This window comes from Solanum dulcamara, chromosome 4 (genome assembly GCF_947179165.1).
Source record: "Solanum dulcamara chromosome 4, daSolDulc1.2, whole genome shotgun sequence".
Classification (NCBI taxonomy): Eukaryota; Viridiplantae; Streptophyta; class Magnoliopsida; order Solanales; family Solanaceae; genus Solanum; species Solanum dulcamara.
Window position 1 is genome coordinate 28,554,947 of NC_077240.1, and position 17,984 is coordinate 28,572,930.

Below are 17,984 nucleotides of genomic sequence, written 5' to 3' on the forward strand. Positions count from 1 at the left end.
CTTTATCTTTCTTCAGTTTCATGCCTTTACTTTGTAGCCAAATTGTACTTCTCATGAATTACCCTGTTTTAACCATTTCTATAGGGAGGGATCTGCTCGTGGATTTGGCATTAGGATAAACCAGTCAGTTGAAGGTTCAGATTCCTGGGTTGATGATCCGATTACGCGTCACATAATAAGTTTGTGCACTAAAAATGAAGAGGAAAAGAATCGTGTTTTGTGGCCACTTGTTTTGCACATAAAGGGGCACTACTGTATCCTTGTACTGCCTCTAGTGGAACCAGATCATCTAAAGACATATACAAGGATGTGTAAAGGATCTGACTGTGGAAATGCTGTTGGAGCCGATGAAAGTTTATCCCCCCTCCTGCTTAATCTTCCATCAATCACAGGGTATGTTTCTAACTTTCAAGTTGATAGGTGAAATTGACATTTGATGTCTGTCTTTTGGCCCCTTAAGTTGATCCAGAGCATATATAAGTTTAATCTTTTCCCTTATTCTTCACTGCCATTGGTCAATCATCGACTCCACTCTGAATTAATGCTATTAAGAGTTTGTGTGGGTTAGCTGATTAAAACTAGATCATACGTATTAAGTGCTGCAACTTATTTTTTAAATAAGTAGTTACGTATTTGGATAAGAGTATTGAAACTGATAATAAGCGGTTGGTGTGTTTGGTAAAAATGTGTGGATAAGCACTTTTTATGTAATATGGCTGAAATACCCTTAACTATTTTTTAAAAGATGTACGTTTAGTAGGAGTATTTTTACATGAAAAAGACGAATGACGAAAATCAATGGAGAGGAAGTTAAGATTTTTCTTTTAGGAATTGTATTTCAGGGATTACAAAAGATTTAGGGATAATATAGCACTAAAAAATTTGGTCAAACCAAAGTGCTTATATAAACTGAGAAGCCAATCTAAGCACTTTGGTATTAACCAAACACATAGATGAGCAAAACAATGCTTATAGCCTGATTTAATCAACTTATAAGTTGACAGTCCAACAAATTCGTGAATCACATGTGGGGGAAGTTATTTGGCAATTGAAATTTTAGGAGAAATCTTCAGGATCGAGAGTTGGGGGAATTTCATAATCTGGTCGAGCTAATTTATGAGCAGAATTTACCAGTAAATTCACCCAACATTTGGAAAAAAGGACAGTCCGGTGCACCAAAGCTCCCGCTATGTGCAGGGTTCAGGGAAGGGCCCGACCACAAGGGTCTATTGTACGCAGCCTTACCTTGCATTTCTGCTAGAGGCTGTTTTCAGGGCTTGAATCCGTAACCTCCTGGTCACATGGCAACAACTTTACCAGTTACTCCAAAGCTCCCCTTCTCACCCAACATTTGGAAATAGTGACAAAAAAGGGACGGTTTGTTCACTGCTAGGGATGGAGGAATCTACATTTCCACACCGCTCTATTTGGATTCCTAGGATGCTCAGGAAGGTGTGTTTCTTTGCATGGTTAGCTGTGAGGGGAGTGATATAGACAACAGAGAATCTGCGAAAGAGGAGGATCACTTCTGTTGATTGGTGCTTCATGTATAGATGTTTGAGAGAAGATGTTGATCATCTCCTTTAAAGTCATACGTACTTTAATAAAAAGAAAAGAGAAATAGTAGTATAGTACCACTCACATCTCTAGAGAGTTTCACTAAAGAGATTTTTCAGGAGTGCAGGGTAAAGAGAGAGAGAGATTCTGATTGGAGAGTTTTCTGAGAACGAACACTGGGTGGTGGTGTGTGAATTGAAGATTGAGGTTAAAGGGAGCTTCCATGGCCATGGGGTAGATATACATACGTTGGACTCTGTATGGGGTGTAGTTCTGATGATTTTCTTGTTTTTCTCTTATGTTTGAGATAAGTCAAACATGTGAATTCCCCCCAACTTTACAATGGTCTAACACAGTGCAAGGGGGTCTCAGATCTACTTACAAGATGGCATGTGTAAAAGTGCACCCGCAAAGTCAAGGTGTGCAAGGAGGATTTTTCAACAAGTTCGGGGGAGGGAGGGATATTTTTAAGGTTAATAATAATAATGAAGATGATGGCAGTTTGCTTGTGGTGTGGTTTCTGAGATGGTTTGGGATGCAATAGGTGATAACTGATACCAAGCACAGTGAAGAAGGCGCCTCCTACTGGAAATTCAAAAGGAAGAGGAGTCAAAGAACTTAGAAACCATTGTCCCACTAGCACTCATATGGGTCTTGTGTAAGTAAAGAAATAGGAGAGCTTTAGATGGAACAGAGAACTACCATGTACATTTGAGGAATAGCCTCTCATTTCTAGCTCTTCTTGGTGCACCTATGAGGTTCCGGTGTCTATAAAAGATTGAAAGTTTTTGGTAGAGAATCATATGATGTTGTAGATTCTATACCTTATAGCATACTACTTTATTTACATTATCAAAAGAGAATAATGATAATTATATGTTGATAATTTGCAGAAATTGATCATAAGCAGTTGTATGGTAATTTCCCATCAAAAAATCCTAAAGTTCTTTTTTTTGGTAATCAACATTTTATTATTGTGAGAAATATGGAGAAAAATATTATTGAATTGTATTTTTACATTATTACATAGAGACCATATTACAGACACTACAATACAATCCTTTATCAACTAGGATACTATTTACTATTTCTATTCCTATTCCTATTCCTATTCCTATTCCTATTCCTATTCCTATTCTAAGTAGGATTCATATACCTATTCCTATTTTAACACTGCCCCTCAAGCTAGTGCATACAAGTCATATATACCTAGCTTGTTACAAATGTAATTAATACGAGGACCCTTTCATCCACTTCTTAGACCACAATTGAGATTGATTTTCTCTATGAGGGTATTGATTTCTATTCCACCATTACCCGTGCTAGATTTGAAGAGCTTAACATGAATCTGTTCAGGAAGTGTATGGAACCAATTGAGAAGTGCTTTAGAGATGCCAAGATGGACAAGAACTCTATCCATGATGTTGGTGGCTCCACCAGGATTCCCAAGGTTTAGCAGCTCTTGCAAGACTTTTTCAATGGGAAGGAGCTCTGTAAGAGCATGATCCCTGATGAAGCTGTTGCTTATGGTGCTGTTGTACACGCTGCAATTTTGAGTGGTAAAGGTAATGAGAAGGTGCAAACCTGTTGTTGTTGGATGTTACACCTCTTTTTCTTGGACTTGAAACTGCTGGTGGTGTCATGATTGTGTTGATCCCCAGAAATACCACTATCCCAACAAAGAAAGAGCAGGTCTTCTCAATACCTACTCAGACGATCAGCTTGGTGTGTTGATCCAGGTCTATGAAGGTGAGAGAACTTGCTTCTATTTGTCTCGTTGGTTTTAGAAGTCCAGCCTGTATGCTTCGTGGTCATCAAATTTTCGGACAAATCACGGCGACTACTGCAAAGATACTACAATCAGCTTCTTTGGAATGAGTGCAGGGGGAGCATTTGGTGGAAATAGAGGAGTGAGACCGGTTCCACCAGAGAAAGGAGTTTTCCCGTTGGATCACATGCATTTATGTGACCTGGAGAAGAAGGAATACCTCGGTTGTCTTAAATCTACTGGACAAAAGAACAAGATCACCAACGACAAGGGCAGACTCTCCAAGGAGAAGATTGAGAAGATTGTTTCAAACCATAGAGTGACTTACACAATCGACATACAAGGCTACAAACTCCCCCTGAGCAACAAAACTAGGTGGTTGCTCCATCTAGAATTTTTTCTCACAATGCAGTGGTCGCCGGAAAGTGCTCAAAATCTAGTATAAAATATATGGATCATCTTGGAATCAATAGATGAGTAGATCTTAAATAAGAAAGTCACCGTACAACTGGCCGGAACATGTTCATGCGCTGGATTATTAGATTTGATGGTTGAAAGTGGTCACAATCTGAGAAATAAAATTATATGAGTACGGTCAGAATGATGACATGATCCTACTGAGAAAGAGAATGATATGGGTGGGGTCGGAATGATGGCACGACCCTACTGAAAAATAGAAATTATCTGGGTAGGGTCGGAATGATGGCACAACCCTACTCAAATAAGAAAGTAGTCACCGGAAAGATGGCACGGTGCTACGCAAATAGGATATGAAAAAATAGTCACCGAAAAGATGGCACAGTGCTACACAAATCTGATATGAGAAAGTAGTCACCGGAATAATGCACGGTGATACACAAATAGATATGAGAAAGTAGTTCGAAAAAAATGCACGGTACTACGAAATTAAATATGAAAAAGGAGTCACTGGAAAGATGCACGGTGCTACGCAAATTGGATATGAAAAAATAGTCACCGAAAAGATATATGCTGACCCAAACTTTTGCTAACATAATCATTGGCCAGACAGGCGGCATATATGAGTAATAGCCGCTCGCCGGCAGCGAAAACTCTTTAATTCTCTACCAAGATCGTAGAGACTTTGATACCGTGTGAGAAATATGGAGAAAAATATTATTGAATTGTGTTTTTACATTATTACACGAAGACCCTATTTATAGACACTACAATACAATCCTTTACCAACTAGGATATTATTTACTATTTCTATTCCTATTACTATTCATATTCCTATTCCTATTCTAAGTAGGATTGTATATACCTATTCCTATTCTAACAATTACCAGAGTGAAACTTTACAATTCAAAAAGAGCAGCAACAAAGAGAAAAGATACTATAACTCCCATGCCTACATTGGTTGGTATTTACCCACACCAAGTGCATGCTTCAACAGAGCTCCTACACTTCCTGTCTTCCTATACCAAAACTGTCATCAAACTGGATACTGGATAACAATCCAGTTTAGTCATGTAGCCTGCTAACTCCGGCATCACGCTTGCTCTTTGAAATACCTCCCATACAATCTGTTTTATAATAACTTGCCAGGATCTTGTAGTCTGGTACACTGCAGCAGCTAGTACCATTTTGTACACATCTGTGCCTTTACGCTTCCCTTTCCAATGTCTCTGGGCCCATTGCACTTCTTCCTCCCATCCTTGGTTCAGTCTGTTAATACCTTGCCACTGAGTAGTCTTTGGCAGATACTTCTTGTTACTGGCCACTTAAAGAATAAGTGTTGAATGGTTTCCTCCTCATTCCTGCATAGTGGACATATCACATCTATTTCCTTCATCCATCTGGCAATTCTATCCCTTGTCTGCAGTCTTCCTTTTATAGCTAGCAAAAGCACAAACTTCCATTTAGGACATCCTCTATTATTGCATATCAGTTTCCTCCAAGAGACTGTAGGATTGGTACCTCTCAGCATCAGGTACATTCTCTTGATGGAGAATTGTTCCATTCCTTTAAACTCAGCCATATTGATCCCTATATACTTTGTTGCCTTAAAATTTTCTAAATCATCCAAGAGGCCACCTTTGGCATGGTCGTCCATATATGACCTCCTTTGACATAGTACGTATGCACCCATACAACCCACAACTTTTATTTGGACTGGCAAAGATCCCACAGCATTTTGCATATAGCTGCTTTATTCCATATCTCCACATTGATCAGATTCAAGCCTCCAGTCACCATGGGTGAGCAGACCTGCTCCCAGGCCACCAAGGCCTTCCTAGTCACCTCTGCAGACCCTGTCCATAAGAATCTCTTGCAAATCATTTCAATAAACTGTAGTACCCTTTTAGGTAGTATAAAAACTCTTGCCCTGAAAGTTTGGATTGCAAACAGTATACTCTTGGTCAGTTGTAATCTTCCTGCGTATGAAAGGAACTAAGTAGTCTTTGCCAGATACTTCTTATTACTGGGCACTTAAAGAATAGGTGTTGAATGGTTTCCTCCTCATTCCTGCATAGTGGACATATCACATCTATTTTCTTCATCCATCTGGCAATTTTTTCCCTTGTCTGCAGTCTTCCTTTTATAGCTAGCCAAAGCACAAACTTCCATTTAGGACATCCTCTAAAATCCTAGAGTTGTTTTTCAAGATACTGTACTAAAGTTTTTGAGCCTGTTTTCTGCCACATAATTGAGATAACTACGATAGAGGTTGTTTGACTGCATTTTTCTCTGTAACTTGGGAAATGTTCCCAGTCTTCTTTTCACTCTGACCTGGTGAGGGGTGGTTTGTATTTATTGAAAGGCGCATAAGATTTTTGAGTAACATCAAAATAGATGAGGGAAACCTCTGTTGGGTATGCGGTGCTCTCAAGCAAGCATCCTAAAGGGCAGGGAATTATGACAGACTTGGGGGTGGAAATCACAAGCATACATCTACGGGGGAGTGGTATGAATGGGTGGAGAGCACTAGACTCTCAATGAGGAAAATGGTACTTAGCAAGGGTGCCCTTTTATGGCATTGCAAAAGATTTCGTGAAGCCTCTGACAACAGGGGAAAGAGCGTCGTGGAAATGCAAGGATGTCTCAACCTACATTTATTGCTCTCAGAAGTTCACTAAATATGGAAGATTTATCTCAGTCATAGCTATCAACAGTCAGAGCTGTTATAATAGTTCCAGAAAATACTTTTAATGAGGGATGGGGGAGAATAGCAGGAAAACTTTAAGGCTTCATTAATGTATTTGCTCATACAAAGGATGAGACTATCACTAATGGGGGCTTTGAGCAAATCTTTACCGGAAAGGGAAATTACAAAGGTGTCCAATATGAGTGTGGATCTAGAGGTCGGATCCTTCGTGATCTAAGTTTAAGATTTGGGGGTATGGATCCAGGTATAGATGCGGGTGTGGGGATTCGGTTAAAAATAATTCAATATTCAAAAATAGAGTTATATGTCTAAGTTATGAGAGACATTATGTGGAAAACTTATAAGGTATTCTGAGGAGAAAATACTGATCAAAGGGAGAATCCCAAAAGGAGATAGAAGGAAAATGACTAAGATAGAAATTATTTATATATACCAGGTATTCCATTTTATTCAATTTCACCTTTGTTTTTGTTTTGATTTCAGAAATCATTGTATCTGTCTCGAATTTCTCCGTCGATTTTGGTCAAAGAACCCAAAATTGATCGACCATATCCGGTACAGATCCCACACCCACATTGAGTTTACATGGGCGTTACACTGAAACTGAAGAGTTCGAGCAACTTAGATTTTTGTCGTCCAAGTTCATCAATCTAAGAGAGTTGAAAAAAGAAAACCACTTCTGGGCAATATATTGGTGCGATTGTTTGTTTTAAATTTTAGTGAGCTTATGTGATTGTGCGGATTGTTTGGTTGCGAGGTAGCTTATGGAGGGATTCATTGGTGGCCTTCTGTGGGGTAGATCAAGGAAGAAGAGGGTTGTTTGTGGTAAGAAGAGATTCTACTGCGGTTTCATGGTGTCCAGAGTTTTGAGTTTGTAAGAAGATGGTGATGGGTTTTGGGCAAGATGGATGGTGTATATGGTTGGAGAGTAAAGGAGATGGTTGCCTAAGAATAATCCATGATGGAAGGGAGGCGGATTGTGGCGATTGGGGGGGGGGGGGTTGGAGACGAATAGTGTTTGTGCGTTGCCATAGTGTAGGATCTTTGTGGTGGTGGTGTTGTAGTGTGATAGGGTGGTGTTCAGGGTATTTTTTGAAAAAAGGTTTTAAAAATAAAACAAAAAAAATGGTATTTTCTAATTTCCCATGCACCTAAGGGAGTTCGAGAAACAATATTTTTGGCATGTCAACTTTTTGTATTTAATAGGTATGCATTGAGTGAGATTGTGGTATCTAATAGGTACAAGCCTCAGTTGAGGTGGCTAGCTGACAATGTGACCAACTTTAAGGAGCCATCTATTATTCCACCTTTAGAACTTGAGGAACATGAAAAAGATGTCACCAACTAGAAAAAGAAGTTATGACAAGCTGGAAAGACGCAAGGCTCTAATTGAGCATTCAACTTTAAAATAGGCAACAGAGCACAAAATTTCAACCCAATCTGAAAACAAAGATCTCCGACTATGAAAATGGACCTGATGGAGATTGCTAAAGGTGAAGAAACCACATGGAGACAAAAATTGAGATGCTTATGGATAAAAGAAGGGGACATGAATACAAGATACTTCTTACATAGGAGATTCAACTCAATTGACAAGTTCAAAATAGACAATGAAATCACAGAAGATGAAGAATGATCAATGAGGAGATATTGAATTACTACTAGAATCTTTATATAGAGAATGAAGAGTCGAGCTCCACTACTAATTTTACGGAAGTAGCCAGTTTCTCAGAGGAAGCCAGAGAGATTCTAGAAGAAGTTTTCTAGGAGGAAGAACTGCATGCTGTCATCCAATCCCATGCCCCAGATAAAGCCCCATGCCCAGATGGTTTCACCATGGCCCTTTTTCTAAAAAAAAACATGGAGTTCATCAAGCTAGAGGTCATGAGTGCCCTCAACCATTTCCACCAGCAATGCTACTTGGTGAGATCATGCAATGCATATTTCATTGCTTTGATACCTAAACAAAGTGCTATTAAGCTTAGGGAGTATAACAAGTCTTATTGGCAGTGCTTACAAAATTGTGGCCAAGCTGTTAGTAGAGACTTGAAGAAGGTAATTGAAAAGCTGATCTCTAATCAATAGAATGCCTTCACTATACAAAGGCAGATTATTGATGCAACACTCGTAACTAAGAAGGTTTTAGATTGGAGGATTAAAACTAGAGAGCCTGGTATCATTTGCAAGCTGGAGAGAAGGTTTTTGATCAACTAAATTGGTTCTACCTAATATCTATTTTGAGAAATATGGGATTTGGTGACAAATGGATAAAGTGGATCCAATACAACATCTCTACGGTCAAAGACTCAGTTTTTATCAATAGAAGCTATTGGGTTTTTCTGCCCTCAGAAAGGGATCAAACAAAGTGACCCACTCCCCCTTTTTGTTCATATTAGCCATGAAAGGTTTAAGCAAGATGTCAGGAAAAGGCTAGAAAAATGCTGTGGATTTAGAGATTTAGAGTAGGCATAGATACTGAGATCACAGTCGCTATTTTCCATCTACTGTATGCAGATGATACATTGATCTTATGTGAGGCAGAAAGAATGCAAATCCTATACTTGAATCTCACACTTTTACTCTTCGAAGCTCTGTCAGGGCTGCACATCAACATGCTAAAAAGTATTATCTATCCCGTCAATAATGTGCTCGATATTAAGGTGCTGGCAGGAATCATGGGTTGCAGCATTGGGACACTACCTACCACCTACTTAGGTCTCCCACTAGGAGCCAAATTCATAAACTGTGAAATCTGAAATGTTGTTGAAAAATTAGAAAGAGATTGGCTTCTTAGCAGTTGCAATTCTTATTTATGGGGGAAACTAAGTGCCCGGTTGGATTGGCTTATTTTAGGTGCTTTAAAGCCAAAATAGCTTTTAAGCAATTTTGTAATGTTTGGATAAACTAAAAAAGTGCTTATAAGCACCTATTTATAAGCCAAAATAACAAAAATAAGTCAAAATCCATAAGTTAGAATTTCTAACTTATGGCTTTTGACTTCTAGTCATAAGCCAAAAGCTAATCCAAACAGGTTCTAACTCTTATCAGCAGTGTGCTTGATAACATGCCTACCTATTACATGTCTTTGTTCCCTATTCCTAAAAAGGTGTTAAAGCAATGGACAAAGTCAGTAGGGATTTCCTTTAGGAGAGGAGTAGTAGCTCTAGAAATTCCATCTGATAAAGTGGGATAAAGTCACACAGCCAAAATGCAATGGACATTTGGGGATTAGAGATTTAGCCATCCACAACAAATGTTTGCAAATGAAGTGACTGTGGAGGGATGATATAGGAGAACCAAGTCTCTGGAAGGAAGTGATCATTGCTAAACATGGAAAAGAGACAACTGTAGCACTAAAATTGTCAATGCACACCTTATGAATTTGATCCTTGGAAGTATATCAACAAGCTGGGGAATGAATGTTTTCAGAAAATCCATTTCAAACCTGGTAATGGAGTGTACTTGAGGTTTTGGAATGACAAATGACTCAATAACACTGCACTCATGGCTGATTATCCTAATCTATTCCACATTGCCTTGGACAAGCATTCTTCAATTTCTCAGAATAGGAGTAACAATAACTGGTATGTACATTTGACAAGGTTTGTCCAAACCTGGAAATAGGATGTTTGATGGAAATGTTAGCTGAAGTGGAGTGTTACAACATTGACTGAGATCACTTGGACATTATAAACAGGTCTGCACTCAGAATCAAGTCGTTGATTCATGGCCTTAAAAACTGATATGGAGGATCAAATTGCTTGTTAAGTTTATATGCTCCAACTGGATTGCCCTAAATGAAGCTTGGCTAACACAAGAGGTTCTCAGCTGGTCATTGATGTTATCTATGCATGAGGAATTAGTAAACTGTCAACCATTTGTTCCTGCACTGCCCAAATAGCCACTGAACTATGAAACACAATTTGAGACAAGCACACGTAAGTTGGAGTTTATGGAAAGTTGATAGGCCATCAAAGATAATCTGGTTGATTATTCCTGCACTTACTTTTTGGTGTCAATGGACTGAGAGGAATAAAGTTGTTTTGGTGGCATCTCAACTCCAAGTCACTCACTTAAAGCTAAATGCTTGCTTAATCTTTTTTGATGATAAGTTAACCCTAATAATTAGTACTGGACCTCTTTTGGTCATTGCTAGCATTCTTGTTCTAGAGTGACACACTGTATAGCGGCTAACAATTCTCTTTTGTTTTTTTTGTTTCATGTAGTTATGCTTCTTGTAAATCTTCTTGATACCTTTTTCAATGGAACACCTTACTTCATTAAAAAAGAAAATATTTTGAGCCTTTCATTGACATATCAAAAAGAAAAATTTTGGGCCTGTCATTGTCATCTACTATTTCTTTCTGTGTGTGGAGGAATTAGTTCCCTTTTGGGGGTTGGGAGTGGGGTGGGAGTTTGATTAATTTATTTGTGTGAAGTTGTCAACTCATTAGAGTTGCATATTCAGTTTTCTCTCTTGTATTAAATCATATACTTGTAAATGACCTGTGTGACTCGAAGTAATCTTTGAAGCTGGGGTTTAGCTTGGTGTAATGTGAATTGTGATGAGCTTTTCTTGGGTTAAATGTAAGTTGGTTTAGATCTTGCATAATTAGATCTCTCCAGCTTCACTTATTAATAAAATTGCAATACATTCCAAGTACAGGGCATTTATGGTGGGTCACATGATAGGAGACATCATAACAGGCGATGTGACAGAACCTGAAATAGTCATAAGTGCATCTCCATCAGTGGGTGGGTTGTTGGATTCTCTCACTGGAAGTATTGGTATTTCAGCAAGAGCAAAACCTGTGGCTGCTCCAGTTGCAGGATCAACAGCTTCTGGAGCTGCAACAAGCGGAGCAATGGCATCTGATGCTCCAAAGATTGGTTTGAGGTCTCTGGATAGAGATGCGATTCGTTCTTTCATAAGCAGTGCAATGCCTTTTGGTTGGTAATCTTTTTATGGTATCTCTCATTTCAAATTTTTCGTAATGCATGTATGAATTAACTAAAGGGTTCAATCTTTGCTGAAAACCCATCTACCTTGAATGTAGGCACCCCTCTGGATCTTAACTACACCAACATTTCAGCAGTTAAGATAAATGGATTTTCTTCAGCAGATATCCCTCCTGCAGATCAGAAGCAGCCAGCATGGAAACCTTATCTGTATAGAGGGAAGCAGAGAATTCTGTTTACAATTCACGAGACTGTCCATGCTGCCATGTATGATCGCGATGAAATTCCAGATAGCAAAAAAATTTCAGGTCAAGTTAACTGTCGAGCGGAATTAGAAGGGTTGCCTGATGTGATGTTCCCACTAATAGGTTTGGACACTGCTCGTGTTGAGCTGTTATCCTTCCACCCCTGTGCTCAAGTTCCAGAGCATGGTAATGATAAGCAATCACTTATGTTCTCACCACCATTAGGAAATTTTGTACTGATGCGTTATCAGGCATTTTGTTGTATGGGACCTCCAATTAAGGGTTTTTATCAGCTTTCAATGGTTTCAGAAAATGAAGGTGCATTTTTGTTTAAGTTACGGCTAATGGAAGGTTATAGATCTCCTCTGTCAATGGATTTCTGCACTGTGACAATGCCTTTCCCTAGGAGAAGGGTACTTTCTTTTGATGGGACACCTTCTATTGGAACAGTTTCAGTTGCTGAACACTTGGTTGAATGGAAAATTATAACGACTGGTCGAGGAGTTTCAGGAAAGAGTGTTGAGGCAACATTTCCAGGAACTGTGAAGTTTGCTCCATGGCAACCTCAAAGATTGCCTACCTCAGGGGCAGTACCTGGGAATATGGAAGATGAAGAGAGTGATGCTGAAACAGAGTCAACAAGTAATATGGCAAATGTGGAAGATCTCTTAATGGAAAAAATGAATAAGGATCTTCAAGCAGTTGATTTGGAGGAGCCATTTTGCTGGCAAGCATATGATTACGCTAAAGTAAGTATTTCCCATAGCAACTTTAGTTGTGATGTTTCCTCTTTTGGATTATTTTCATATGCGCAGTCCGGAAACCCCTGATTTCCTTTTATTTTTCCTACTGATTTCTTTCAACGTGCTAGTACTGGGATTTACTACGAGTTTAGGTATACTAAGTTGCCCAATGTTTAAGACTAAACAAGAGCTGCAAAGTCGCATGGAGAAGTTAGGAAGATATAATGCATTGTGGCTTAGAAGAAAACGTGGCCCTAGGTAGAGATGATCGAAGAGAAATAATATATTTAGCAGACACCGAAATAGCTTGCAGACTTGATAACCATTCACAAGATCACCACCAGGAGGGCGGGAGTTGAGAATTTTCAAGGAAGAGCTTGCCTCCTCTTCCTCTTAATCCCCTCTCCCCCCCCCCTAACTAAAAAAAAAAACCCCCCAAAAAAACAGGTGCGTCCATTCCTCTCCTTCAGGATACAAGAAAACAATTAGAGAGGAGAGTATTCACAACAAAAGCAGAAGAAAGAAACTAAAGAGTAACAAGGACAGTCAGGCGAGTCCGACGAGTACTAATCGACTCTACAAAGTTTTTTTAATCAAAAGTACTATTTTCAGTCTCATAAACATGATATATTCTTTTCGAAAAATATGACAATTAGCTGAAGTGGATATGAACATTTCTGTATATTAGATTAAATTGCGTGGTGAAAAAACATTTTATTTTGACTCATGTGATTGCAGGTATCTTTCAAGATCATGGGAGGATCATTGTCAGGAATGTCTATTGATCCAAAATCTGTAAGTCCTCTGACCAATTATATCATCTATCGGCAGGTTGATTCTTTCTTTTAGAATGGAACATTCTCATTGAAATAATATTGTGATTGTGCTTAGTTCGACCTCAGCTATCCTTGTTTATTATCCAGTAGTAGTATACAACAACAACAAGCCCAGTATAGTCCCACCATGTGGGGTCTGGGGAAGGTAGAGTGTACGCAGACCTAACCCCCACCTTGAAAGGTAGGGCGTCTGTTTCCGAAAGACCCTCGGCTTAAGAGAGAAGAACAAGAGAGGAGAAACAAGGAAAACAAGACATAGGTGGGACTATAAAGTGAAATTGAAAATTAATTACGATAAAGTGAAATATCAATTGTTTAGTGTTGTCTCTTCAAAAGAGGTTCATTGGCAAGGAAAAGTATGTCTTAGAACGTTGATGATGACACTGAAGCGCACAAGTTTACTTTTGTGTGTGTAGGGGGGGGGATTGACACTGTATATGCTGCTGCTAGGGCACATTTTTTACTATGCTGCAATTAAATTCTGAGGAGTTGATGCAGCTATCCATTTTAACATCAGTGATTATGAAGAAGGTATGAAGTAGATGAACAACTTTACCAAAGAAGAATTTTTGGAATATAGGGGGGTCACTCTGCATAAAATGGACGATGGGAAACACGTATGGGGTGGGAAGTATATCTATAATTTGACAGTGAGATAGAAGCTGCAAGGGCATACGATTATACTGTTATAAAGTGCAATGGAAGGGACAGAGTTACCAATTTTGAGCTAAGCACATGAGGGAAGGGTTTTAGTTGAAAGGCTGATTTTGGAGGGGCAAGTCATAATCTTGATCTAAAATTAGGCAAATCTCCCTCTTCCTATGCTGATTGCTGATAATCAACATGGAAACACTAGACAAATGGGAAACTCCCAGTGCCAACATGGATTAAACGATTTCCTAAACATAGAAAAGTCAATGAGAAATTTATTAATTTTAACATGGTACAAGCAGGTAGAGGTCATGGGTTCAAGTTCCACCCTCATCCATTATCAAAAATGATTTACGCATTTTCACCCATGAAAAATGAATCAGGCCCGCACGTGAAAAGGCATGCCGAAGAAATAATTAAGTATATAAAAGTGTGCTCTCTCTAACAACCCAAGCTCTCAGATGAGATTATCCAGTAGTAGTATGAGACCAAGAATTTGTGGATACATCATCTGCTAAATCTTTCCCCTTTCAGTTTTCATTTGGCAAAAGGTACTCATGTGAATTGTTGTTGCTCTTTTTTTTTTTTTTGGAGCCATGTGTATGATGTCAAGCATTACTAATTTTTACCTATTTTTTTTTAAAACAATCAAGTTAGTTAATCAATGTACTTGACCTCAATCCCAAATTAATCAGGGTCGGCTTTCTGCATCCTTTTTGTCCGTTCCGGTCTATTTGGGCTCATTATGTTCTTATACTAGATAACTTATCTTTTGAGGCAAGTTAAGAGTTTTCTAAACCCAGGGGTTTAAATCTCACATTTATCTCTGCACTGACAGCCAAGTCTCTCACCAAACTAAAAGGATTCCTTGTAAACACGGGACCTTGTCCAAGTGTAACAACCACCGCTAAGTCTTAATCCATACCACTCCCTCTAGTCCAGAATAAATGAAATTTTGGGGTGTTGCACACCCCTTCTGAAAGTTAATGACATTAATTAAAGGATGATTTGTCAATATTATCCCTTTGCTATTTCCCAAACTTTTCTTAAAACTAGAGATAGTTGAAGACCCACTAAAGAGAGATAATTTTTGGAAAAAATTAACTAATACATCTTTGTACTTGGAAAAATTCGTACATTTTGGACCATAAAAGAAGTGCCAAAAATTCATTTATTTTGGACAGGAGGGAGTAGTTTATATCACTTCTACGGATTTTTTTGCATTCATTATATTCTCAGCTAATTAGGCATTTTCTGAGATTTTGTAGGTCTTTCGAGACACTTTTCCTATATGTGATTTTAGGTCTAGCTCATCTCCTCGTAGCACCTTCAATTGCACTTGGACTCTAGGTCAGACATGGCCTAACCATCTTCGGGGTCCTCTCATTTTGTGCATTATGTAGGATATGATCATTTCTAATCTTGTCTAATAGCTGCTTTTACTTCCATATTAACATCTGTAGTTCTTATATGATATAACATTGTTGGGTCTCATAGCATCCAAGGCTTATGCAGAAGACTTGTAGAGAACCAATAATTAGAGAATCAGAAGGCTTAAACCTATGGGAATATATCTTAATTTAGGCTGTACCTAAAATAAGGATGAAGTGGTAACCCAATGGGTAAAACGTAGTATCTCAGTAATTACTAAAAAAGGAAATATGTTCATGTTCATAGAGCACAATGGTGTTTATCTGTAACAATGTGAGGAAGTGTCGGATTATGGTATAAAGAACTACCCGAATTTCTAAAAGATGAATTATCAGGAAAAAGAACGGTAAAAAATTTATTAATGACACTAGAAAATGCAATAAGATTTGAATTTCTATGGCATGCTTTAGATAGTGAAGATAAATGACAAGATAAAATGAAAAAAGGATGCTATGAAAAATTTGAATCAGTTATCGATATGTGATGTGTGTTATTTCGAAATTAACACATGTCAGTAGCAAAAATACTTTTATGAAGCAAGACTAGAAATACCGCCAAATCAAATACATACCAACAAATGGCAGGCTTATTTTTGTAAAGCTACTACCACCATATGGCCCTAGACTAATAGTTGAATATGAGAAATTATGTATACCAGATAATAGGGTAACATTAGGAGGATGAATAGAATTTGTTAGAAACAAAATAAATGATTAGTGGAAAACTCAGTAAAAATATATAAACATGCTAAAATCGGAATCCTTATGAAGAAAACGAAAAAGTAGGGGCATACAAGTGTACTGTGCCTAGGGTATAAAAATCATCTAATATATTAGAAAAAGGTAAAAGTGAAGAGAATTTCCAAGGAGATGTAAGATAAAATATAGACACTATTGGCAAAAGAAGAAACATAGAACCCCCAACAACGACATACCCAATAAAATCCCACAAGTGGAATCTGGGGAGGGTGATGTGTATGCAACCTTACCCCTACCTTGTGAACATAGAGAGACTGTTTCCAATAGACCCTCGACTCGAGTAAGCATATCAAAAATCAAGTATGGACTACTAAAAAAAAGGCCGAAAATGACGCAGTCACTTTCATGGTAAATAGCCTTGTTGCATTTCCATTTTCCACGTAAAACGTCTCTTTAAAAATGACGGACAAGAACGCTTCCATAAATTTTATTTTTTCTATAATTTTTCGAAGAAAACATTCTTGTCTGTCGTTTTGTTCTTCATATTGAAAGCAAAACACTGGACAGGGATGCCCATTTGGAAATTTTGGAAAGAAAAACGCAGCATACACCATGGTAACTCTCCTTGAATATGCCAATTTAGTTCATCCATCACCAAGACAAATAGAAATGGGCTAAGAGCTGATCACTGGTGTAATCCCATCATGGGTGGGAAGTGGTCTGAGTCACCTCCCACTGTTCTCACTCGGGCATTGGCATTATCATATATGTCCTAGTTGCCCTAATGTAAGCCTTAGGTACACCTTTAGCCTCCAAACATTGCCATAGAAACCCCCTCGCGGAAAAGAGATGTAGATGCTCCTTCTCAAAAATAGAGATGTAGATAAAACAAATTTCTTGTCTTAGGCATACAACATCAACAACATACCTAGTTCATTCTCAAAGTGGGGTCTGGGGAGGGTAGAATGTTCACAGACCTTACCTTTATCTCAAGGGTGAGGTAGAATGATTGTTTTCGATAGACCCTCAACTCAAGACAAAAACATACTAAAAAAAGATGTAATGGAAGTACAAGAGACAATAGCTAGTAACAAAACAACAAATAGTAGCAGAATAGTACTACAACAAAATAATACTACAATTGTATTACACGAAACAACAAATGTCAACAAAAATCGAAGAACTAGAGACTAGAAGCGCAGCGCTACGACTATTAGTAAGGGCAACAAGACAATGCGCTCCTACCTACTAATCTTCTACTTAAGGTCATGTCCTCAGTAAGATGCAACTGCGTCATATCCTGTCTAATCAGCTTTTCCTAATACTTCTTCGGTCTACCTCTATTGAATCCATCTATAGCTAACCTTTCACACTTCTGCACTGGGCATCCGAGCATCTCCTCATCACATGTCCAAACCATCTCAACCTAGCTTCTCACATCTCGTCTTCCACCGAAGTCACTCCCATCTTGTCTTGGATATTCTCAATTTTAATTCTATCTCTCCTAGTAAACCCACACATCCATCACAATATCCTCATCTCTGCCACCTTCATCTGAATGTGGGAGTTCTTGACTCGCCAACACTCTACCTATACAACATTGCTGGTCTAACCACCACTCTATAGAGCTTGCCTTTAAGTTTAGGTGATACCCTCTTATCACATAAGACTCTGGATGCGAGCCTCCATTTCAATGCTCGCCATGAAGAACGCTATGCTAATGAGTGTCCAAATAGGAATAAGAAAGAAAATAAACAACAAATGAAGTTTATGAAAACTTCAGAAGATAATTTAATACGAGAAGAAGATAGTGGTAATGACCTTAGTGATTATAGTCGATATGAAATGGTGATTTTCTTAAGAAAAATTATTTGAAAATAGTGATTGATAGTGATAATGAGTAACCCCAATGAAGAAATAAGAGAAGAAGAAGGTGCTCTCAGACATAGATTAATATTTGACCCAAAAA

General features: G+C 38.4%; 2 protein-coding genes across 9 annotated transcripts in view; both read left to right on the plus strand.

Moving 5' to 3' along the window:
- Nucleotides 1–17,984, plus strand: part of LOC129887195 (AP-5 complex subunit mu) — a 32,695-nt gene that overhangs the window by 3,872 nt on the left and 10,839 nt on the right. For all 8 annotated transcript variants that reach the window (XR_008766304.1, XR_008766305.1, XM_055962187.1 and 5 more), the window contains exons 4-7: nt 85–393; nt 11,119–11,402; nt 11,510–12,405; nt 13,138–13,194. Coding sequence is in view for 6 of the 8 variants with exons in the window: in XM_055962187.1 (XP_055818162.1) it covers nt 85–393; nt 11,119–11,402; nt 11,510–12,405; nt 13,138–13,194 (1,546 nt within the window). In the remaining 2 variants the exon portion in view is untranslated. The remainder of the gene's footprint in view (nt 1–84; nt 394–11,118; nt 11,403–11,509; nt 12,406–13,137; nt 13,195–17,984) is intronic.
- LOC129884931 (uncharacterized) lies at nt 3,140–3,770 on the plus strand. The gene has a single exon (XM_055959197.1). The coding sequence runs from the start codon at nt 3,432–3,434 to the stop codon at nt 3,768–3,770; it is 339 nt and encodes a 112-aa protein (XP_055815172.1). The 5' UTR covers nt 3,140–3,431.